Source organism: Saccopteryx bilineata, chromosome 1, assembly GCF_036850765.1.
Source record: "Saccopteryx bilineata isolate mSacBil1 chromosome 1, mSacBil1_pri_phased_curated, whole genome shotgun sequence".
Taxonomy (NCBI): domain Eukaryota; kingdom Metazoa; phylum Chordata; class Mammalia; order Chiroptera; family Emballonuridae; genus Saccopteryx; species Saccopteryx bilineata.
The window spans coordinates 168,654,101-168,680,295 of record NC_089490.1 but is presented as its reverse complement, the minus strand read 5'-3'; the positions used below and the strand labels follow the sequence as shown (position 1 = coordinate 168,680,295).

The 26,195-nt window shown below is 37.2% G+C and overlaps 2 protein-coding genes across 5 annotated transcripts in view; one reads left to right on the top strand and one right to left on the bottom strand.

Moving 5' to 3' along the window:
• PALLD (palladin, cytoskeletal associated protein) overlaps positions 1-26,195 on the top strand; it is a 583,598-nt gene that overhangs the window by 38,895 nt on the left and 518,508 nt on the right. The gene's annotated exons all lie outside the window — the stretch shown is intronic.
• The window catches only part of LOC136337723 (probable ATP-dependent RNA helicase DDX60), a 129,762-nt gene that overhangs the window by 18,023 nt on the left and 85,544 nt on the right, over positions 1-26,195 (bottom strand). For all 4 annotated transcript variants that reach the window (XM_066279407.1, XM_066279416.1, XM_066279422.1 and 1 more), the window contains 13 exons: positions 24,923-25,038; positions 23,947-24,086; positions 23,738-23,847; positions 18,052-18,156; positions 17,389-17,517; positions 15,950-16,074; positions 13,048-13,206; positions 10,669-10,816; positions 7,847-7,999; positions 4,881-4,985; positions 2,798-2,998; positions 499-603; positions 56-197 (listed from right to left, as the gene is read on the bottom strand). In XM_066279407.1, coding sequence (XP_066135504.1) covers positions 56-197; positions 499-603; positions 2,798-2,998; positions 4,881-4,985; positions 7,847-7,999; positions 10,669-10,816; positions 13,048-13,206; positions 15,950-16,074; positions 17,389-17,517; positions 18,052-18,156; positions 23,738-23,847; positions 23,947-24,086; positions 24,923-25,038 — 1,738 coding nt within the window. The remainder of the gene's footprint in view (positions 1-55; positions 198-498; positions 604-2,797; positions 2,999-4,880; positions 4,986-7,846; positions 8,000-10,668; positions 10,817-13,047; positions 13,207-15,949; positions 16,075-17,388; positions 17,518-18,051; positions 18,157-23,737; positions 23,848-23,946; positions 24,087-24,922; positions 25,039-26,195) is intronic.

Genomic DNA, 26,195 nt, shown 5'->3' with positions numbered 1-26,195 from the left:
AAATATTTCTGAAGTGCTAACTTCATTATATACTCTGCTGTTAATTTTAGCTTACCTTTCTGGATTGGCTGACAGAGATTATGAAAAAGGCCGCTTACAAGAAAACTGACAAAAACAAGATTAGAAGGCTCGTGGTAATGCAAATGGGACATAAGCCCAGCAAACCCCATCGGATTTCCGTTTTGATCAATATAGCCCTAAAGAACAAAAATAATTGATTATTTTGTTTCAACACACCATATACATTCATTAGTAAGTAATATATTAATAGTAAGTGCCAGCTTAAAATAGTAATTAATGCCAATAGAGATATTTTTTTTGCCAATAGAGAAATTTATAATCATTACCTGGCCTAATTTTGATAATTATATCAATTATAAGCAATGTTAACAATTGCCCATACCATCCTAAAGACTACAATAAGTTCAACATGATAAGAAATAGAGATAGTACCACTCTTATTTCACAAAAAGACAAACGGACAAAATGCAATCATACCTCTTTCACCAGGAACTGCAAAGAAAACAAGAAGTAAAGTTTTAACATCTCCAGGGTCCTGGGTTGTTTAAAGGACAGCAATGAATGCTTCAGCACTGATAGCACCTTTAAAGAAGAATACTTGAAGTCACACCATGTTAGTGACACAAAATACATTTGTGATAATATGGGTTTATAGTAATTTAAGTTTTTTTCTGTATATTATGATGTTTTAACATCTTTAAGCACACATACACACACACACACACACACACACACATTCTGGCTGGGGTGAAACTACCCCTCCCAGGGTTAGCTACATAAAGATGACAACTGAACTAAAAGCATGCCTATCCTAAGCAAACCAACCAATCCCAGGTTTATACCACCAACTATATATATATATACACACACTTCCTTACTTAATTTGCATACACCAAGCCAATATTTCTCTTGCCCTAAATCACCCTAGAGCCAGATACACATCAGCTAGAGACCAGTCATATAGCCCAAAGCCTTCTGGATTTATTGAAATTAGAAAATACTAAACTGTTTACTTTTATCTGTCTTGCTTTTCCTGTGGAAACTCATATAAAGGCAGTGACCTGAACTTTCTCCCTGCACCTGTCTTCTGCCTCCTGACCACACTGGCATCTTCGGCACTCACCCTGTGTAGCATGCTGTGTCTCCTGTCTCTAGGACCTATGAGAATAATACTTTGTTTTTCTGAGTCTCTCCTCTGACTGACCATCACACAAAATAAGATTCAATAGATTTCATATTACTTGTTCACCATATTCTTACATGGCAGATCCTTCTTCTAACAAACAGAATGTATAAAACAGAATATCATAAATGAGAGATAATGCCAAATAATCTGGTAATAAATGCAAATTGAGATTAAAAGTTTATAGCTCTTGGCTAGTTCTGGAAGAAAATAAGATACTGTATGACTCCATGTTCTGAAGTATTGGTACAAAAATAATGGAATTGGGTGGATTAAAATAAATTAATAATATTGCTGGGTTTCCAGTGTCAGATGGCACTAAGGTAGCAGTTAAGTTATCTTACAACTGTCCACTAAAATGTCTATGAGGTTCCAATACAAAGAAAACTCCCCAAGATCATCAAAATTTAAGCCTTTGGGAGTGAAGTTTACAGAACCTAGGGAGAACTGCTACTCATTATAAGGCCAGTGGACTAGGTTGAAGGAAGAGAGGGAGGATGGGAGAAGAAAGAAAAGAAGGAAATAAAGAAGGGGTGTACTGTTTATCAGCTTTACTTTGAGTTGATAATTTTTGAGAGTATCAGAGATGCCCTGTTCTACAACTTCTCTCTCCTGCTCTACAATTAGTCATTGATGGCAACAGACAGAAAATAGCAGGATAGTTCATATAAGGGTAAGCAACTCATGGGGGTTCACTGTAAACTTAAGGATGTAGACCACATAATTAAAGTCTCATTAAGATATTTAAATACCCTGTTAGCAATGTATTTTGTAGTTTGCAGTGATAAATTGACATCCACATGATCATGGGGTCAGTAAGACTGGCAAAAGTAGGAGATGAACTTCCAGTCCAGAGAAGCTACATAAGCTTGAAATAATGAAGCTTGGTATGGGTGTTGTTCCCTTCTTTCAGCCTTCTACATTAGCCAAGTATGACTTGATAAACTTAGGTTACATTTTATAAAAAAACAAACAAACTATCTTTTATTTTACAACAATTAAAACAATATAGACAATTAAAAATTGTTTATAAAAACAATTGTTCCTAATGGTGGAAATAGCAATCTAACCCAGATCATTTTAAACCCATCGCCAGCACCCTTTACTACAATAGGGCAATGCCTGTCACATACGAAAACCATAATCCTGGGTGATTCCAAATACCTACCCAGCCACAAATTCTATGATTGACAGAGGAGACCAACAAAACTAATTATTAATATTATTCTCCTCTCTTAGAGAGGGGCTGGGGGGAGGGGAAGGGCACAAAGAAAACCAGATAGAAGGTGATAGAATACAATTTGACTTTGGGTGAGGGGTATACAGCATAATCAAATGTCAAAATAATCTGGAGATGTTTTCTCTGAATATATATACTCTGATTTATCAATGTCACCCCATTAAAATTAATAAAATTGAACTTGTTAACAAAAAAACAAACAAAAAAAAGACTTTACAAAGACTGCTGAAACTGAAAGTTGTTGCTACAGATTTCTAAAAGAACAGAAGACCTGACCACAGCCAGGCCAGTAATAAATACTCTACCTTAGAAAATGTCACACACACACACACACACACACACACACACACTACCTTTGCCTTGGCGTCCCCTGGGTCATCGCCCTTCGAAGCCAGAAGCATGAGTCGCAGAATGAGGCTTATGCTGAAGGGGAACTGTCCTCTCAGCTCAGGAACATTGGATTTTATGAGTTTTTCTACTTTGGGCAATGGAATATCAAAGAAATATACATCTCCCAGCAAGTCCTGACCTCTTCTTCCAGCACGTCCAGACATCTGGAAACAGAATAGAATAACGATGTAAAATTTACCTAAATAACTTTTAACATCACATTAAGAATTAAGCCTTTACATAGGGTTAGAAAAAGTAAATTGTGTCTGTGCCCCATCACTAAATAACTGAAACTAAAATCCAACTATGTAGCCCTTATGAAATTTACCATGGCTGAGACAGAGCTGAAAATGAGATATCTATCATTATTATGTACATATTTCATGACAAAAATTGTGCTGGTATTATGTATAGGATTACATAGAAGATAAACAGGAAGGCCTGACCAGGCGGTGGTGCAGTGGATGGAGCATCAGACTGGGATGCGGAAGGACCCAGGTTCAAGACCCTGAGGTCGCCAGCTTGAGCGCGGGCTTATCTGGTTTGAGCAAAGCTCACCAGCTTGGACCCAAGGTCGCTGGCTCCAGCAAGGGGTTACTCGGTCTGCTGAAGGCTCGCGGTCAAGGCACTTATGAGATAGCAATCAATGAACAACTAAGGTGTCGCAATGTGCAATGAGAAACTAATGATTGATGCTTCTCATCTCTCCATTCCTGTCTGTCTGTTCCTGTCTATCCCACTCTCTGACTCTCTCTCTCTCTGTCTCTGTAAAAAAAAAAAAAAAAAATACCCCAAAAAACCAAGAAGATTAAGACCTGATTTCAAGTCTACTTACAGCTTAACTTATTACATCTCCCCCTCCCTCGTTCCTTTCTCTCTCACTGCATCTCACACACAAGTATGCTGAGTTACAAATCGCCACAAAAATCATGCACAAATTGAGGGAATTCATAAATTAAATAAAATTTAGAAACAGTACTCATAAGAAGCAAGAACCAACTCTCTAAGAAGTTTATATTAATTCTGAGTTATTACGTGCTTTGAGTGTGCTAAGTCCTTGAAACTTTTTAATAGAAATCCCATGACTAGATGAGGTAAATCTAATCATTGTCTCCAGTGGGACATGGGGGATATATAAGAAATTTGCTCACAGTCAAACAATCAGAAAGTTGCCGGGGAGATTCAGGATTCAAACCTGACATTTTGACTCCCAAGTTCATTACCTGATGAGACTCCCAAAGTCGATAAGTGAGGAGAGTACCTGGAGCAGAAGCAGGAGGAAAAGTGAAAAGGACAGGGGTTGCTACAGTGGTGGGAAATAAGGAACAAGGGTTACAAAGAAATAAGAAGAGTAGAGTGAGAAAGGGGAGGCACTTTGATAAAAACTGGAATGTTGGCTGATACCTAAATTTGATGCTTCCAGCAAAAATTATCATCCAATGTTCCTGAGCAGGTAAATCATGTGACACCAAACTCTACATGCAGGACAGAGTAAGGAGAAATAAAATTCAGGAAAACTGCTCTAATCGTACAAAGTCAAGAATGTCTGATGAAAGAGTGGAAAAATACTGCAAGGCAAAAATTAAATACCACTGCAGGACATCAGTACAAGAGGCTTGGTAATAGATTGTGGGTCAGCAGCAAAGAAGAGAGATGTATTAAAGATAACGCCATGGCCCAAAGTCACATACACAAGAGATGAACGAGTAAATGCTTATGGAGCACCTTCTATGTGTGTCTTCCCTAAAATCACTTCATTTAATTCTTGTAAATGCTATAGAATAATAATTATCATTCCTATCCTAAAGGCTAAAATGACCAGGCAGTTTGCATGTCTCAGCTGAGGTCACATATCTAGTTAGTGATAGTTATGTAATCCCAAACTCATGAGCTTTACTTTATACCACATCTGAAAATGACAGTCAGGCACAAATAAATGTCAAGGTGTGCCAGTCCATAAATTGCAGTATATTTGTAAACTAAATACAATTTTTATTATAGTCATATTTTAGTAGTGCAACAGAGAATTTATGCATATTACAATACCTGTCTGTAATTTAAAGCATCAAGATAGATTGAGTTTTGAGCAAAAACCACAGATTTACAGGGCATATTGATGCCTAAAGCAAGTGTCCCGGTAGCTGTCACCACCTAGAAAGAGAATAAAACAATTACCTCACAAAATAGCATTTCTCTAAAATGCCATAGACTTTGAACTTGGAACTCCAATTAAACCCACTGGTATTCTTACTTGGTCACAAGCACATCCAGCACATTCCCAGCTCAGGGCCATCATACCATTCACTCTTTGCTGGGTACATAATATTCTTTCCCGAACAGTCTTTTACCTGGTTTATTCAGTTCTCTGCTCAAATATTAAAGAGAAACTTCTGGCTTACCATCTCCAAAATATCCACCCCTACCATCATTATGGCTCTCCCTATTCTACTGTATTTCTCTTCATAACATGAATGGCTATCTCAAGTAATATTGTTTGTTTACTTGTCCTGCACCAGATCCCAGCTCCATTCACCACTCTAGCCCCACACTGGAAAAGTACCTGGCCCGTGATAAGTGTTCAGTAAATATTTTTAAACAAATAACTAGAGGAGAAATTTCCCTAATATTTTTCCAAAGTCTGGGCAATCATCTACTTTATCACTATAACTTATTCGTGAAGGTTATTTCTATGGCAATATTGTATCTAAATAATAAAAGTGAGGTAAAGTCCCATTTCATCCCTGAATGGCCACAATAACTGACCAGAAAAGGAACAGGCCAACTTTAAGTTTACCAAATAACCCACTTGTGCTTCTTTTTTCATATACCACTGGGTATTTCTAATTGCCTTTTTTCCCCTTTTATATTGAGTATCATTTGTGCCATGGTTAATGTTCATGGTTCAGTATGAGGTCATTTTCTCTAATTATTTTGTAACAGAGATCTATATAAGTCTATCAAAAAGCAGCATGCCATTAACCATTTACCAAAAGTATTTCATAAGAAAAATGAAAAAGTAAGAACACTAAATTTAGACTATAACTGGGATAAATGCCTTTTCAGAAATGTGTTCTTTGTAACAACGCTATCACTTTTTCCATAGTACCTTTTCTATCATAATCAAGTAACTACTATCTAACAGGTACTATTTTAGATACAGATTATGCTGATCAAAACAGTTGTGCCTCTTTCCCTCAATTCATTATCATGTAGAAAATTTTTGTCTCCAGTTATTAAGTTTTAAAATAAATAACTTGTTATTATTTAAGAGAAAAGCTGAGCAAAGTTGTTAATGATGTATTTTGTTTTATTCCAGATTACAGAATTACCTTTTAATTATGATGTCAGATTTTCCTCAACATTTATTTATTAGGATTAAAAGAGGAGCTCCAGTCGCACAATCGGTGTGCGCGCAGTACTTATATAGGGTTAAAAGATACCGTTAGCATCAGCAGCTAGTTATTAATAAAAGACGGGAACAAATGGAATCAGACATTAAGCCTGATTAAAGCTGCAGCTTCACAGACTCCCCAGGGGCGGCCACATCTGCTACGAAAGGGACTTCACTCCCTGAGCAGGTAGGGAGAACCAGCTTTCCAATCTCTCAGGGAACAGCTAGGGGGAAGTAGGAGAATAAAACAGTGGAAAGGAAATTCATTTGCTGGGCACATGCACAGCAGAAGCCAAGATGGCACAGGATAGACTAGGATAATAGTATGGAATCCAAGAAAACCAAGAAAGGGACTGGCTGGAGGAGAGCCCAGCACAGCCCAGGGAAAACTCAGTATATAGGTTGAATAGTTTGAATCACAGCCTGTTTGTTCTCCAAATCAGGAAAATACATGAGGGATTATTAAGGACCTCAAAGCAGTTGCTACTATAGCCTGCCCACTCTCTAACCCCTAAGGATGTATTATTTCTTTTCACCCCAATAAATCTTGCCACTACACTTAAACTTCTCTCACACATGTGCACTTTGAAATTCTTTTCTTGTGATGATGCAAGGACTCATTTGCATTGGCACCAATACTACCCAGAGTAGCAAACTCAATACCAATCTTAACCTTTTCTCTTTCAATCTCTTTCTCCCTCTCTCTCACTCCCTCCCTCTTTCCCTTTCTCTCTCCCTCCCTCCTTCTTCCCCCCTCTCTCTCACTCCCTCCCTCCTTCCCCCCTCTCTCTCACTCCCTCCCTCCTTCCCCCCCTCTCTCTCACTCCCTCCCTCCTTCCCCCCTCTCTCTCACTCCCTCCCTCCTTCCCCCCCATCTCTCTCTCACAGATATACAAATATAATGTGCATCATATACAAAGAATGTCATATGGATAATTTGAAAAAGTCAGGGTCTATTGTTAAATATTATTCAGGATCTAAATTAACTAGAAAATCATATAAAACTTCTTTGTGAATTTATCCAGACTATCCTCCATGCATCCTCATGGGACAAAAATAAAACGTAACAAGGGTTTGGTGTGTAAGCTATTTCAGGAAATCTTCCTCTTGTCCACTATAAGAGAGATAAGAGAGAGCATTTAGGAGTGACACATCTAAAAACTCTGCCAAGATATGCAGTGGGCCGCAAGGAAGTGATACATTCTTGCTCTTCTTTTAGCTATTTTGAGAAAAGATCTGATCAAAGCACTATCATAAATGTTGTCCAAGCCCATGAGAGAATGTCTATAGCTAAAATTATATGAACAGCTGACAAAATTCCCCAGATACTATAAATGAAAAAGCAAAGCATTGTTCTACAATCAGCCTAGGTAATTTAATTATAGAAATATTTAGAAAAGTATCTTTCTAGGGACTATTTAAATTTCATGAAAAATTGAGAAACTGAAAAATTTGAATCCTCTTCCTCAAATGAGGTGGAAATATGCAGTCATATCAAAGGGTCATAAAAAAAAGATATACTTAGAAGAGAATAAACGGGGTTATTTATTTTCTACTTTTCATGGGTATTCATCTTCATGTAGACACAGCCACAAATTTCAGAATGAAAATATTTACCTACCCTGATAAATCCTTTCCTAAAAAGGATTTCAACTAACTGTTTTTCTTTGAAGTTCAAAGATCTGTGATGATATCCGATACCCCTTTTTGCCAAAGCCTTCAATTCTGCACCTTTTCTTGTAAATTTTACTCGATCGAACACCATCTGCAAAGTCTGAAAGAAGTAAGAGTTTTTAGGGATTTTGATTATTTTTATCTAATATTAATTTAAATCAGAAAAAGTGTTTAAATGAAAATAACAGATATACTATGTATGTGATACTTTGGGTACATGTGGCAACTGTTTAAAATGGATTTAACATGAGTACAAAGAACATTTTATGGCAGCAACAGTAACTATGGGAAACACTCCCTAATCTTTGAGCAGAAGATCTTGCACTGGTTCACCACCCCATCCCAATTTTAGGGATGGAAAGTACTGACAAAGCAGTAGATAAAAGACCCAGGGGACCTGTGAATGCAGGACCTGGACCTGCCTGAGGGAGGCCAGCTCTCTAGTGAAGCCTTAGGAGTTTTCAGAGAGAAAGAGAATTCTCCAAAAACACAGAGCAGGTTCCTTATTCTATACGGTAAATTGCTCACAAAGAGACTTAAAAAATTATTTATACCCTAAGGAGGAAATCCACTTGTGTACAGAGGTAAATGTTCAAAGATCAACACTGCCTATGGGAAGTAGAAATAGAAAAATAATTTCTAAGACACTTTAGTTGTATAGTCATCTATACAATGAAATAGCAGTTCTATTAAAAATGATGATGCTAGGCCCTGGCTGGTTGGCTCAGCGGTAGAGCATCGGCCTGGCGTGAGGGGGACCCGGGTTCAATTCCCAGCCAGGGCACATAGGAGAAGCGCCCATTTGCTTCTCCACCCCCCCCTCCTTCCTCTCTGTCTCTCTCTTCCCCTCCCACAGCCAAGGCTCCATTGGAGCAAAGATGGCCCGGGCGCTGGGGATGGCTCCTTGGCCTCTGCCCCAGGCGCTAGAGTGGCTCTGGTCACGGCAGAGCGAGGCCCCGGAGGGGCATAGTATCGCCCCCTGGTGGGCAGAGCGTCACCCCTGGTGGGCGTGCCGGGTGGATCCTGGTCGGGTGCATGTGGGAGTCTGTCTGACTGTCTCTCCCCATTTCCAGCTTCAGAAAAATACAAAAAAAAAAAAAAAAGATGATGATGATGCAAATACATGGTTACCAAAAAGAAAGAGACCATGAAGTTTACAAAAGAGTGTATACTTATATACAATAGAATGGATATTATATTGTATCCATTCTATTGTATATATATATATATATCCATTCTATTGTGTGTGTGTATCCATACATATCCATACATACATAGATACATATATATATACATACATGCTGGAGTAAAAATAGGTTTATAGTTGTGAGTAATTGAAACAGAGTTTTTTCTTTTATTATTATTTATTAATCATTGTATCATTTTCCATATATATACTGTATACTTATATATATTCCATATATATACTTGTATATATATACTGTATACCATATATATACAAGTATACATATATTGTATACTTGTATACAATAGAATGGATATTGTATTGTATCCATTCTATTGTATATATATATCCATTCTATTGTGTGTGTTTATCCATACATATCCATACATACATAGATACATATATATATATACACACAGGCTGGGGTAAAAATAGGTTTATAGTTGTGAGTAATTGAAACAGAGTTTTTTCTTGTATTATTATTTATTAATCATTGTATCATTTTCCATACAAATAACTATAAATTTACCTTTGCCCCACCCTGTATATATATCAATACTTTGTGTGTATGTATTCCTGTGTGTTTGTGTGTGTGTGTGTGTGTGTGTAGTCACAAAAGATGTAAAAGGTTCATGTAGAAGGGTAATGATTACTTCTGATTGATGGCATTGCTTTTATTGTTACTAATTTGTATCTCATGTATTATTAAAAAACATTTTAAAGAAGAAATGGAATACCACTTGTAGATATTTTAATGCCTTTTTGGTGGAATGTTTGAGTATAATATAAAAGACCTCTAATTTTGAGAGATTCTGTGTATATGATTTAAAGCATATTGGTCCACAGGTACTAAAATAGTCATGTGAGACTGAAGTCCAGAATTCAAGCTGTGAAAGACAGTACCACGAAAACAAATAGCCAAAGGGCAGGCACTCTCAGGGTTTGATTACAGAAATAATCTATAAGTCCTAGTCCTGTCTTTTTTAGACATGGTCTGCACAACCCTTAAGAATTATGCGTAGCCAGGGCCCTGGCCGGTTGGCTCAGTGGTAGAGCGTCGGCCTGGCGTGCAGAAGTCCCGGGTTCGATTACCGGCCAGGGCACACAGGAGAAGCGCCCATCTGCTTCTCCACCCCTCCCCCTCCCCTTTCTCTCTGTCTCTCTCTTGCCCTCCCGCAGCCAAGGCTCCATTGGAGCAAAGATGGCCCGGGCGCTGGGGATGGCTCCTTGGCCTCTGCCCCAGGCGCTAGAGTGGCTCTGGTCGCAGCAGAGTGACGCCCCAGAGGGGCAGAGCATTGCCCTCTGGTGGGCAGAGCGTCGCCCCCTGGTGGGCGTGCCAGGTGGATCCCGGTCCGGCCATGCGGGAGTCTGTCTGACTGTCTCTCCCCGTTTCCAGCTTCAGAAAATAAAAAAAAATAAAAAAATTTTTAAATAAAATAAAATAAAAAGAATTATGGTCATACATAGAGATATCTATTCTGGTACAGATCGCATTTAGTTATTACTTTCAACACTATCACTGAGAAGTAATGGCTGATGAGTGAAATCATTTTCTGAAGAACTATTGCGTTGGAAGTGCTGACCTCAGCGCTCACTGCTTTTTGATCAGCATATGTGCATTCCTGAGGAATTTCCAGGTTCTTCTCTAGACTCTTGAGTAGATGATTATGTTCAGCTTCATGTATTAGGCTTTTATCCATTTTTCTGGGCTTCTTCTGGCTTTTTTCATCTCTGTTCATAAAAATAAATTTTAAGTCATAAATAATCAAATTGGGTCACCACAGGAAGCCCAAAACTTTCCAAATCTTCCTCACTGTATTTGAACCCAGACTTTGACTTCTATATACATCTGTACTCTCCTGACTCACTCTTCCTCTAATGTTCTTTCTCATTGGCCTCTGGAACTTGTCCCTATAAAAAAGTCCCCTGTGGACCTATATTTTTTCTGAATGTTTTTTCCCTTCTTGCCATATGAAGCCTTCTTGACAAATCCACTTCTCCCACGACCTCACTTCCCCTTGCTAAAATGGCCCATTTGCTTAGGCGACAATCATTTTTTCTTTCTCTGCCTTTAGAACCCTAGGCTTGTAGGTAAAGGTAGGTGTCGTCCTTGCTCCATGTTGCCAACTGCAAGCCATTATCCTCTTCTTGTGATGGATGCTACAGCTGCTCTGAGTTTGGTTGCTATGGACTCTTGGCTGCACACTTCCCTGGAGAATTGCCCTCCATTGACAACAATCTCCTGCAAATTCCTGGGCAGTTACAACCTCTCTTAGGAATGAGGAAGTGGCCCAAAGCCTGGAACTGATTGATAGGAGGTACAAAAGTCAGCCCACCTTGACTCAAATTGGGACAATTCTGTGCTGCCTCCAGATCTCTCTGATGGACCAGGCTCAGGCAATATTCTAGCAAAACCCAATGCTTGCTGATCTTCTTCATCTGCCTTCTTTTGCTTCCCTCACTTCCTTACAGTCTTTCATGAGCACACCAATTCAGTGAATCCCTTACAATAGACATCCCCAATGTAGCAGGGGCTTCTGGGGAATCTGACCTCTGACACTGCTCCATAAATCCCAGGGCAGATAACTCTGTGTCACCAGTCTGTGTTTATTATCCTTTACGCCAGTGTAAAATAGCCTTTTAGAGATACTCAGATCACTTACTCTTTCTTAGAGTTTTCGGTTGGTCTTTTAACTGTACACATAAGAAAATGCCAAATATGAGAAGATGAGCTCACTTGCATACCATCATCAAATATCCTCACTTCCACCTCACATTACCTTTAACTCAGGGAAGAATGCCAAGACTAGGCTGGCCCTAATGTTTGTGGAATGTGGAACAGAATACTAATGGAGGCCCACATATTGTTGTCTATCTATAAGTTTTAAGTCAAGGTTATGAACTGTAAAATAACACATTCCATCCTCTTACCTTAATAAATACAGCTCCAGAACAACGTGGGACTTAAAAGGGTGAGCGTGAGTTCCAAATGGGCATGCCTCCTAAGTCCATCAACCCACAACGTTATGGGAATGAATGCAAACAGAGGAAGGACAGAGCGGAACTGTCCAAAGCACAGGGCCAGGGCAGGGCTCCCCACTCACCCTCAGTATAATGAGGGAGCTAAACAAGGTATTAAAACATTCTTTATAATGATATAGCTTGAATGACTGATCACTATCAACTTGAAATAGTGGGTTCTAGTGATCCAAAGAAAAGTTGTCTTATCAGAGGGTCAGTTACTGAAAAGGCTTACACCACCTAAGTTGTCTCCAGACTTTTCAAGTCCTAAGCAAGGAAGCAGGTAGACTATTGAGTGGGAGGTAATGTAACCAATTTGAAATTAGCAAAATCAATCATTTGTGGGAGACTGGTGAACCTTAAGGCTCTGAGATAAAAAATAAATAAAAATGAAAAGCCTGACCAGGTGGTGGCGCAGTGGGTAGAGCGTTGAACTGGGATGCAGAGGACCCAGGTTCAAGACCCCAAGGTTGCCAGCTTGAGTGCAGGTTCATCTAGTTTGAGCAAAGTTCACCAGCTTGGACCCAAGGTTGCTGGCTCGAGCAAGGGGTTACTTGCTCTGCTGAAGGACCACGGTCAAGGCACATATGAGAAAGCAATCAATGAACAACCAAGTTGTCGCACGAAAAACTAATGATTGATGCTTCTCATCTCTCTCTATTCCTGTCTGTCTGTCTATCCCTCTCTCTGACTCTCTCTCTGCTTCTGTAAAAAACAAAGCAAACAAACAAAAAAAAACCTTTGTAAGGAAGATATGATGAGTGTTTAAACCAGGCAGTGATTAAAGGTGGAGAGCATAAGAGGATAAAAAGGAGAATGAACATGTTAGGCCTAGAGTTGTCAGAATTAGACACTGAGAGCAAGGAAGAGGAGTCAAAAGAGCAAAGTTCTGCCGAGCATAAAATTGACATTTTAAACAGTCACTTTGTTTAAATACTTACATTGTCTTTTGTTTCTCGATGGATTTTTTAACTTTCCGTAGTTTGTTAGCCATGTCATGGGCTTCTTTATCAGCTGTGGGGGGCCTTATTCTCTCTTGTGTCTTTTGTAAAAACTCGCTCACATCTTTAGCGCACTGTTCTACAGCCCCTAACTTGAATCTGGAGATAAATGAAAAGAATGCTTGCCTTGAAAATATCGTTAATAGAATGCAACCCTGTTTCCATCTTCAGCTATCACCCTGACATATACCTACTGAGTTTTAATATCCATTTTTATCAGTTTTATCTTGAATAGGCACACAAGGCATTCTGGGTCAGCAGACTCCTTTTAGTTAACTACTTAACAGTACATAAGAAGCGTCCCTCCTTACTGAAGATCTTACCCGGGGCAACGGCAACGAGAGCCCCTGGAAAAGTTTCCTGTGAGAATAGTCAACACTCCACAGGCAAGGGACAGAGGACACGGGTTCTCTCTATTTATACACAGAAGAGAGGTGCCTCCCTCCCTCGTGAAAAATGAGGAAAACAGTTTTTAAACAAAAATTTTTGCTCTTTTATTTATTTGCATTGTTGTTATAGTTATTCTTGTACTTAATTTTACTAATTTTAAGGTCTGTCCAATACAGAGTGAAAGGCCCTTATGGGGACCTTTCACTAAGGAAATATTTCCTTAAATATGGAAATATTTAAGATTCTCTGATGGCCAAATCATTTGTAAATTTTAATGCCTTCTTTTTTTTTGTTTTGTTTTGTTTTATTGAGACATAAGTGACATACAACATTGTATGAGTTTCAGGTATATGACACAATGATTTGGAACATGTATATATAGCAAAATGATGATATATGATTAGTTTATAATCCATCATCTTATATAATGTGTCTGCATATGTGTGTGATGAGAACATTGAAGATCTACTCTCTTAACAACTTTGAAGTACACAATACAGTATTATTAACTATAGTCACCATGTTGTACATTACATCCCCAGAATTTGTTCATCTTATAACAGGAAGTTTGTACCCTTTGATCAACATCTCCCCATTTTATTCCCCCCACCCCACCCTATCACACCCCATCCCCAGTGTCTGGCAATCATTGTTTCTAGGACATATAAGTGACATCATACAGTAAAATTGTTCACTTTTAGGCAGGATAGAGAGAATCTTAGGTTCTCACCCTAAGCTTTTGAAATGTGATTACTTCTTTCCAGAGACCAAATGAACCCCAGATGTTGCTGGTCTTTACAATCCAAAAATGAATCCAGGGTCTTGGCTTTATATCTTTCGGAATGTAAGGCCTACGGACATAGTGGTCCAGCCATCCTGGCAGTTTGGTATTTAATCTAAAAACTAGTCCCCTTGTAATCATTTGGCCCCTTCAGAACTGAACAATTAACTAGCCAAACTAGTGCAGGACAGTCTTCTGGTATGTGAAGAATAAAACGTTTCTCAGAGAAGTAAAATCAAACATTCTTTATTCTTCTATCACATACACTGCCCTGTATCAGGAAGCTAACACTTTTGATGAGACTGAACCATCCATTTAAGTATTATTTTCCTACAATACTTTTTTAGCACAATGCTGTGGCCGGATGTAGCCAATAGCCATCACCATTTTATTAACCATGGCTCATCATAAGTTCAGTCTACACAGTAAATTTTTAAATGTAAATTGTAAGGCAAAAGCCTTTTCTAAAGTCTTTACAGAACTACCATGAAGAGGAAACGTTAGCTAGGGAACAGTAAACAGACACAGTGGTGAAGGAAGAATTAAGAAAGTGGCAGTCTGTGCCACATGGCAAGAAATTTCATGTAGTAAACAAAATAACAAATATAGTAAGCATTTTATTTACTATCGTCAGATACTATTCTAAATGTCTTAACTGTACTTACTCATTTAGTACAACATCTTTATGTGAAAGACACTTTTCTGAGCCCTACTTTACAATTGAGAAAATGGAGACATCCAGAAATTAAGTGGCCTGTTCAAGGTCTCACAGCTTGCATGTGGCACTACCTGGCCTCTAAGCCTTAATGTTCTTAACCTTGATTATGTTGCTTCTCTTTTTACATGAATCCAAGTTACTGTGGTTTAGGCATATATTCTGTATTAAGCATGTCTGTTTACATGTGAATAAATTTCATTGAACTCTGCTACCTGAGCAAAATTCTATGGCCTTATTAAAATAAAGCCTCTATGGCTTAAAGTAGTTTGATATTGCTTAAAGTAAAGAAGGCATTCTACTCTGATTCCAAAATGTATGATCAAGGTTAATCCAGGATATAGTGTTATTCAATTGATGAATTATACTTTTGTATAATTATACTTTATTAAAACTGGACTATTACATTCCATGTTAAGCTATTTATCAAGGTATCAGTGCCTGTAAGCGATAGTTCTCCTAGCTAAAAATAAAAAATAAAATATCCCACCAATAAATATTCTAGAATATTCTAGAATAGTGTAAGGATACTTTAATTTTATGTGGGATTCTGGCACACATAAACATTTAATTTGCTTTGCAAAGAATGTAGTTATTTACTAAACCTAGGTATTTATTTCCGTCGGTATTTAACAAAACCTAGATAAAGATACAATTCTAAGAAAAAAACAAGAAATAGAGAAGGGAACTAAATAAAGATGGTAATTTCTAATAACAGCACAAATAAAAATATTTGATTAAAAATTAACCTAGAAAGGTATATTTTTAAATATTCATTCTGGTGACAAATGGGCACCAAATATAATAATGAATACTGTATTAGAAGAGTAAAGTTGGTAAAATTTTCCTTAACTTAAAGGAATAAATATATACAAATTGCAAATAAAAACAATTTAATTTAAATTATTTACACCAATACATTTTGTAAAAATATATTAATAAAATAAATGACTTACAAGAAAAATAGCGCTGGTAACTTCTCCATTTTCCTTAGCTTTTCCACGAGACATGGAAACATTGTTATCATATTTTCTGAACTGAAAGCAGAAGTGGGACGAAGATTCCTCAGGACCATTTTGGCCTGCAGCAATAAATAAATATATTATTTATTTTACATTCTGCATAATAAAAAAGGAATTACTACTTTTGACTACAATATTTTCATTGTTGTCTAATTTCTATAGCATGGTTCTTTAAAATAATATATGAAAAGAATAATGTATTATAAACTTTTGTAAAGAACCATCAAGGAAATAAATATACAAATCAATATGTGAGAATAAAAAGGTAAACAGTAACATATGGGTGCATAGACATATATGCAACATAATATGCAAGTTAAGGCAACACTAATCAGTCAGTTTAGTAAACAATGCTGGTTTTACTGTGGCAGAAAGTGGGGTGAACCAGTTTTCCTCCATATCACATAGAAAAATTATTTCCAAATACATTTTAAAGTTTTTCAATGACAAAATAAACAGAAGAAAATTTAAATTAATGATACTATTTTTCTGGATGGGGGGAGATAATCTAAATTAAAATATAATAGAAAAAAATCACATCAGAAAAATCTAATATACATCACTCCCCCAAAATCAGAAACTTCATTATGTGTCAGTAAAGCAAAATTCAAAATATAAAGACCAGCAACTTATATAAAATAAATATGCATCATTTATATGATAAACCAGGTTAAGGTTTTAATATACAAAGAGTTAATACAAAATAAACACAGACAACAGTATGGTGAATGTTGGAGGGCAGGGGAAGACGAGGGGAGTATGGGGGGATAAAGGGTGATGACCAGACTCTCGACTTATGGGTGGTGAACACACAATACAGTGTGCAGAGATGTGTTGTAAAATTGGCCACCTGAAACCAATGTCACTCAATAAATTCAATTAAAACATTAAATAAAAAACATTTTTATAAAGATCAACAACAATAAAAACAAAAGAACAGTAACAAATTCTTCTCAGCTATTGTTTACTGTGATTCCAGTGTCTGTATTTCCACAGCACTAAGCACACTGACTGGAGAGTGTGGCACCTCTCTTCTGTGTTATAACACCTACCGAGAACCAGTAGTTTGGGGCACAGAGGATTAAACCAAAACCAGTTTCCTTTCTCTCTTTGTATTCTATCTCAGAATCACTAGATTTCCTGTTTAGTGAAAAATACTAACATGAGAATTAAAGATTAAAAACAAAAACCAGAAAGCAGTAATGACTAAACAATGCAACGCAAACAAAGAAGATAGCGTGTTTCACCAAACACACAGGCATGGAGGGCAGGGTGCAGAGGGTAGAGGGTGTTGTATTAAGTGGCACACTTGGAGCCATGCCAACACAATCGTTTGAGGATAGAAATTTAAAAAATAAATGTGTGAAAATTACCTCCTCTACATTGCCATTTTTAACCCAACTTGTTAATTCTGCCTTTAGGCTCTCTTCATATTTTCTAGCGTCCATCTTCTTAATGACTATTTTATTCTTAAAATGAACAAATTTCTCTGGACAAAACTCCTGGGGAAGAAGTACCACAAAATTAGATAAAATCATGCAAAGATGTTCCTCAGTTATACACTTCATTAACAGGATACACGCTTCTTGAAAGTACATACTGTTGAACTTTCTTTTTCCCCATAGTTTCTAGAGCACAAACCTAATTAAATTAAAGACCTCATCAAAGGAAAGAATACAGAGTAGAGCCAGATGGATGAAAACAGGCAACAATTAGCACACAGAGAAAGAAGGGGAGTACAATAAAATAAAATGGAGATGTGTAAATCAAAGATGTAAGAGGAGACTGAAGTATCTCAGAAACTGAAAAAAGAAGTATTTTCAGGAATTCAATGACATTCTACCCCATTCAAGTGAAACATATGATGTTAGAAAGAAAAATGTCAGAGACAGGGCAACTGTATTTTACGAAGAGTTTATTGATAATTTTAAAAGATCAGTTGCAAGTGATTAGTAAGGGTAAGAATTTATCTTTCCAAACAGCAATGTTACCATCACTATAATGTAATTCAAGTTAATTGCATAATTATTATTTACCTGGGCCCTGGGCCAACTTTCCCAGAATTCAAACATGGTGTCATAAAGCTGGATTGTTTCTCGAGGTGAAAGGGTAAGATCTGAAGGGAATCCGTACCTTTCAATCTACGATTAAAATAAAATCGTAATTTTTAATATTCCCTTTATTTTATCTTATGTTCAAACCTTTGCCTCATAGTCACTAATACACATCCAAACACATTGAAAACAGCACTTAACTAAAATGTTCAAATGCTGATTAGTGCTAAATGCAAACAAAATACTAACCAAGAGTGACCCTGTTTACTGAAATAGAAAAGAAGGAGGGGAGATTAAAAAAGATTTTGTGTTATTTCCTAAGAACTTTTCATTCAAATCAGAGTACTGGGAAGCTAAAATATCTGTGGACTCAGTTTAAACAACAAAACAAGACCTCGACCCAGCAGTGAATACTGAAATTAGTTTTAACTATGAATATGATTATTTACTTTGAGTACCACTCCAGGCTAAAAGAAGCAAATTTTATTGGGTTGACTTCTAAGATCAGAGCTGGGTCAACTTTAAAACTCAGGCTATCAGATCACTTTTAAGACACTCAGTTGGTTCTACTTTGAGCCTTCTGAATAAGTACATCATTAATTTTCCACAGATATTTTTAAAGTATAAATTTCAAAATTCCTGCTCTCAAAAAGTTTGAATTGTATTATTTTCTACTGGATTCAACCACTATTGTTACTATTTAATTGTCTGTGAAACTATAATCCCTGAGATGTTAATAGGTATTTGTCAAAAGAATAGGGAAGGATGTGTTTTCATAGGTGTTTCATTAAATAGGCTTCTTCAAGATTTTGCATGGGAAAAGTTAAATCACAAAGAAGGGACTCTAGCATGCAGCTTTCTCCAAAATTATTTGAAAATAGTATTCTTGTTTTAGTAAATAGGTGCTAACACGTTATGACTCTGGATTGAAAATTCTGAGCTAAAAAAGTGATTCCAAAAAACATGGTTGAAAAAAAAATTGTTCAGTAAATTTTTAATCAGAAGATCTAGTTCTAATTCTACCTATAAATGGTAGTTCCTCATCCATGATATAGAAATTAAAATATCTGTACCCTGGCCCTGGCTGGCTGGCTCAGTGGATAGAGTGTCGGCTCAGCATGCAGACATCCCAAGTTTGATCCCCAGTCAGGGCACACATAAGAAGTGATCATCTGCTTCTCTTCCCCCTCCCCCTCCCCCTTTTTCTCTCTTCTCTCCTTGCAACCAGTGGCTCAATTGGTTCAAGTGTCAGCCCCGGGCACTGAGGATAGCTCAGTTGGTCCAAGCATTGGCCTCAGGCACTTGAGGATAGCTCTGTTGATTTGAGCATCAGCCCCAAACAGGGGCTGCCAGTTGGATCCCAGTTGGGGCTCATGCGGGAGTCTGTCTCTCTATCTCTTCTCACTTAAACCAACAAACAAAAATATATCTGTACTCCTACCTTACAGACCATAGTAAAATCAAACAAGATAAATATATCAGCACATGGTTTTTAAACTTTTAAAACTAGTAGATAAAGAAGTCCTGAAGGCCTTATATACTATGGTGATTATAGACAATACACTATTATAAACCTCAAACATGCTAAGAGACGAGATGTAATTATTCCCATCACAAAAAGAAATTAAAATTATGTGACCTGATAGAGGTTTAAGCTAAGGTCACAATGACAATCATACTGTATAATATGAATGAATCAAATCAACATGTTGATCCCTTAAACGTACACAATCTTATATGTCAAATATATATCAATAAAGAATCAATTAGGCTTGTAAAAACTATAGGATGCAAATAATCGCCCTGAATCATCATTTAGCATCTCTCAGTTTGAGCTCTGAAAGCCACTTTATTGTAAGGACCATGTTACACCAAAATAGTAAATGAATATATTATTTTGGAACATTCGCATTTTGTTCTATTATTACTGCCTGAAAGTGGTAATTTATTTTTCCTAACTTAAAACATAACATACAATAAATCCAAGAATTATAGTAATTTTCAAGATTTAAATCTATTTTGTTCTCTGGAGCGCTTATGATTTCTTAAGTCTTACGCCTATACAGAAGCCTGAGTTTCCTCATTTCTAAAATGGAAGATACTTCTGCCCACAACATAGATTTGTTGTAAGAATTAGATAATATATGTAATAAGCCTAATAAAATACCTGGCACATGATTGATGCCTCAACTATCAATGTGATTTATTAATCAATTTAAAGTTCTTAATTTTAAAAGTCAATTTAACAATCCAATGGCCAAAAGCTAGAAATTGAATTCAGTTATTCCTCTAACATACAAGAAGCAATGAACTGGCAAAAACTGAGCCAGTCTTGGTAGCAAAAGGAAGAGAAATAAAAGGTCATAGTGTATTACAGATTGTACACCTGAAACTTATTTAATGTCATGAAGCAATGTCACTTCATAAATGTATATGCAATTTTTTTCAGTTGTAGATTTAAATCAGTCTTCATTATAAACACAACAGCATGATACCATGATGTTACTTTGGCAAATTGCATTGTCTCTCACTCTCCAGGTGATGGTAAACAGTGATCCACAGTGGACATAGACAGGAGGCAGTTCTTTCAAGGACTTGGGGGCTGAGAGCTCTCCAGGAGTGAGCAGCTGATCCTGTGTGGCATCATCGGTGGCAAAGGCCAAATCCTGCTCTTTGCCAGAAGCAAGTCTTATATGGGTTGAAGGCAATCCCTCACCTCAGTTGGATTAAGGTCAGCTCACTCATTCTTCCCCCCTTCCTTTCCTTCTGAAACCATTTCTATGATAGAGCTACAGAGGAAACCACCAGGGTGGATGCTTTTTCTTATTATGTTGCACAGTTTATTACGCTTTTTCTTGCCACTCACTTCTTTCATGTTAACCCGATGTGTAATATGCAGTGATTTGCTCATTTGGAAAGGTTTACTTGCTTTACTTGCTTTTTAACACTGCTACTTTAGGAAGCATCCAATATAAACACAGGCCACACACACAGCTGTCAAAACATATTTAATAATGTCTATGCCTCTGCGGTCCTCCTATATTCCAGTTGCAAAAGTCTGGAAATCTGAAGAAGATTCATTCAGCAGCATGACCTTTGCAGAAGTCATATGGGGTCAGAGCACACTGTAGCAGTCCACTGCTTTCCAGTTACTCCATTAATAGCTACTGAAAATAAAGGAAAGGCACTTGGACCAAAATGCCAATCTTGTCAACTACTCCAAACCACTGAACTCATTGCTACTTAATGATTACCTGCCTTGAACCATTCTACCCAGAATAAATAATGCTTTTAAAATACTATGCTATTTTTAAAATGACAAGGTAATAATGGAGAAAGAAAAAAAGAAGAGAGAAACGAGTCTTTTATTATTCATGTGTGGCTTATCATTGATATTCTAGCTTTGGGGTTTTAGTTAGGTTACTGGAATCTTGTCCATATCTTTTTTTTTTTTTTTTTTTTTTTTTTTTTTTTAGAAAGAACAAGAGAAAGATACGAAGGGGGAAACATGAGAAACATCAACTTGTAGTTGGATTACTTTAGTTGTTCATTGATTGCTTCTCATACATGCCTTGACTGGAGGGCTCCAGCCAAGCCAGTGGTCCCTTGTTCAAGTCAGAGACCTCTGGGTTCAAGCCAGCAATCATGGGATCATTCTGATGATCCCACATTCAAGACGGCAACTCTGTGCTCAAACTGGTGAACCCATGCTCAAGCTGGTGAGCCTGCACTCAAGCCGAAGACCTCAGGGTTTCGAACCTGGGACCTCAGCCTCCCATGTCAATGCTCTATCCATTGCACAACTACCATCAGGCCATATTTTAGTTTTATTTAGATTTTGAATTGGGCCACTGTAACACAAAAGAGAAACATCCATAATAAAATCCAATTTTAAAATCACTATTATTAGGATTCAGGGTTTGAATGACCCACGCCTGAGACTAAGATGAAAGAGCAGGCTCTGGAATCAATCTGAGACTGCATCCCAGCCTGAACACTTACTTAATGCAACAGTGAGTTAATTAAGTGCTCTATGTTTCACGTTCCTCATCTGTAAAATGGAAATATTAATATGGCATTCATACTAAAATTGTGATTGTTAAAAAAACAAAATATATAAACTTCTTAGAACACAACATAAGTGCTCAGTTTATGCTGGCTATCTTTACTTAACATACATTTGTTATGTATCTTTTATGTACATAGCAGTTTGTTGGAAACTATGATATAAGGACAGAAAATTTGTCTTCAAGGTCTTATTCAAGTCAGTTAAAAAAGACATGCATGGCTATAATTATTGTCATATATGTAAGACACACAGAAAATGTGCAACGAAGAGAAGATTATATCCAGCTAAGAAAGTCACAGAAGAATTCTAAAGTGGTTTTACATTTAGAACAGTCAAAAAGATAAACAGGTTCTGGACAACTGGCATTTCGCAACTGAGGTAAAATATTCCAGGAAAAAGATAAATCATAAGGGTATCCAAGTAAGATACATCAAGTAGATGCACAGAAAGGACTTTGGGGCAGGTCACAGAAGACCTTGGAAGCCAAGCTAGGAGTTGTGCACTTAGCCATTTTCAAATAAAAGCCACTAAAGACTTGGCAAAGTCAGAATTATCTATATTACTTATTTATCTAATTTAGCTGTGTGGATCCAGAAACATTTTTTAGGCATGGAACTACTTCCTGTGACATCTAAATGTGCCTTAAAAATTGCCACCTTAGAAGGCATAATTGGACAATAGAAATTAGAATTCCTGGGAATAATGATGAGAAAGGAAAAAAATATGCAAGAAAAAAAATTAATAAATCTTCCCCCACTCAAACCCCAGGGCCTCAAATAAAGTCCTCTTAAGACCTTCATTTTATTGCTTCATTATCAAAAAACCATGTTGTGATTAATAAGTTATTGAAAAGTGTCTTTTTCTTGTTTAACCTAATTCAGGGTGATCAGATTCTCACATGTACTAGATCAGGGGTCCCCAAACTACGGCCTGCGAGCTACATGCGGCCCCCTGAGGCCATTTATCCGGCCCCTGCCGCACTTCCGGAAGGGGCACCTCTTTCATTGGTGGTCAGTGAGAGGAGCATAGTTCCCATTGAAATACTGGTCAGTTGGTTGATTTAAATTTACTTGTTCTTTATTTTAAATATTGTATTTGTTCCCTTTTTTTTTTTTTTTTACTTTAAAATAAGATCTGTGCAGTGTGCATAGGGATTTGTTCATAGTTTTTTTTATAGTCTGGCCCTCCAATGGTCTGAGGGACAGTGAACTGGCCCCCTGTGTAAAAAGTTTGGGGACCCCTGTACTAGATATTGTCCACATGCATTTGTAGCTGCACTAAGAGAAGAATTAGTTTCAGAGAACTGGACTGACAGTCATGGGGGCTGGAAGAAAGGACACGAGCAAAGATGGCAAAGATAATGGCCAAGAATAAATAATTTAATCAAAAAATTTCCAGTTAAAATCTTTAGTCATTTTTCAGCTTTGTGGATCCAAAAACCACTGAGCAACTATTGAAAACTACAAAGCTATTCTTGTTATTTTAAAACTAAGTTTAAATATCAACACCTTCATTCTGGTAAGTATCAACCAGGCATCTTTTTAACTGTGATATCTACTTTAGATTATTCAGAACAAATATTGCTGAAGTATGACTTACATGGTCTGTTGTTAGTGTGGCACATGGGTGGAAATGGTCAAAAGAAATGTCATCGTCTTTTATTGAACATATATGCTTCTCTAAATCATTGTATCTCTCTCCATAGAGCACTAAAAATGAACAGCAAGCATTTCCAAGTGAATAAACACACCATGACTGGAATCATTTTAAAGTAAAGAATAAAACTCCCATGACTACAGCAAACATACCAAGTCGAACTTTATACGTTTGCTTCATTTGAAAGTCTTTGTGAAAGTTGGCCCGATAGCCAGCATTTCTTTTAGAAGAAAGATTTTTTTCAATCATATTGTCTGCTTGTTTCCAGTACTGCTTTACTGATTGTAGCCACCTTAAAAAATAAGTGTACATATTATTTAGGCAGAACCTGGAACTAATTTCTGTGATGTCAAATACTTTTAATAAAGAGAATGTAATGTGCCTTAAAAATTGTACTTAAGGGAATAGGCCGTGCAACCTGACAGAGCAAATTGGATCCCAGCTTCCTTCCTTACTGGCTGTGATTCTTGTTATATCATTTAATCTCTCTATGCCTCATTTTCTACACTTTAAAATGAAAATAGTAAGTGCGGTGTTAAAAATTCTATGTAATAGTAGTAATGGAAGTAGTAAATTATAAGGACTGTTGGGCATTTAAATTAAATCGATTCATGTAAAGCACTTAGAACAGTATGTGCCACACTGGAGTCTTCGCTCTAATTGTTATTATTAGTGGGCAGAGATATAGCCCAATGATGAGTTGATATGGGCTTTCAATTAATAAGGTTTAGCTATCTTTCTAAACATCTACAAAGTGGGACAGTGTGAAAACTCAAGGTTCATGATAGAGTGTGAAATTATTTCATTTTATTTTTATTTCTTGGTAAAGGAAAGAAAGAAAAAAAAAGAACATAAATTGATTACTTCTGAGGAACATTTCTGAGGTGTGGCAGAAATTTCTTACTTAATTGCAGCCCTGGCTGGGAGAGTCTTTGGTTTTCCCTTAGAGAGTGTGACCTTGCTCAGTATCTGCCAAAAGGTGCTAGAGCGATTCTTTCCTTGAATACCTACAGCTAAGTTAAGAAATTCACCAAAAACTATGAAACATTCCAGAACCCATAGAGAAAGTATGATACTCAGATGTTCAAAATAGATAACCATCTATCCAAACTGGAACCCAGTGCCTACTCAGTGAGATGTTCAGGGTTGCTTATTGTAGCTGAAAGAGCCAGAAAGGGACACCGGATCATGACAAGGAGGTGCTCCCAAACCTCCGCTCCAACATTTTCCCCAAGACAATGGACCTATTAAAGACAAAAATTTCTTCATTAAAAACTTCATTTAAAAATAGCACATGAAAATAAGACACAGAAGGCTGAATCGTCATACTTAGTTTCCATTTACCTTTAATCAACTGTGCTGACTTCATATAAATATTGGAAAATTTGGGCAATTGAAAATTTTGATTCATAAATTTTGCCTAATCCCCATCACCAATCCATCAATGATTCTTCTTTATCTTACTTTCAAAACAAATTTTTTTTTCGAATCCATGCATTTCTCTCCATGTCTGCTGCCAACCAAGTCACCAGTGTTGTGGCACTACCACACACCCTCTTATCCTGCTAACTTCCCACTTCCTGCCCCTACATGCATCACATCATAGCTGAAACAATGCATCTAAAAGATAAATTAGGCCATTTCCCTAGTTAACTTCCTTCCATACCTTCCATCACATGCAGAACAAAATATAAACCCCTTAACCAGGTGTGTAATGCCTGGCATACTTTGGCCCCTGCTGGCATCACTTTCTTCTTTCCCATCATTCTCCAAACATTGCTCCAGACATACTGGCCTTTTCTTTTTTCCTTGAACAGAACTTGCCTGCTCCAGAGCTTTCCCATATGTTGTTCCTTCTGCTGAAAATGCTCTTCCCCGCTCTTTTCAATCTGTATAGATCTCATTGTAATGTCACTCTATTAGAAAGACTTTTCTGACTGCCCATTCTAGAGTTGTCCTCCTACCACCTCACTGCCATTGTCACAGTCATGACAACCCATCTTTCTCTTCCCATCATGGACCAACGTGGGCTGGCACAGTCATGTCTGTGCTTAATTATTTAATTCCCTTTTGTCCATTACTCTGTGACCTTAGACCTGGGCATCCCCAGCACAAGTAGTGTCTGGTATTGTGGAGACACTCCTTAAATATTCACTGAATAAATAAATTGTCTTTTGACCAAATAAAACAAATTGAACTAGATTCAGGAAAGAGTCTCAAATGTGGTCTTTTTAGAACAGATTAAAGGATGACACCTGGCAATCAACTGGAAAGGACTTACCAACAGAGCCAGATGATTTAAAATATCAATACTTTTTCCATTGTCCATTTGGCTTTTCCCTGGTCAAATAATACACCATTTGGTTGAACATGAACTTCTTGCTTTGTCCTAGATCCTGAT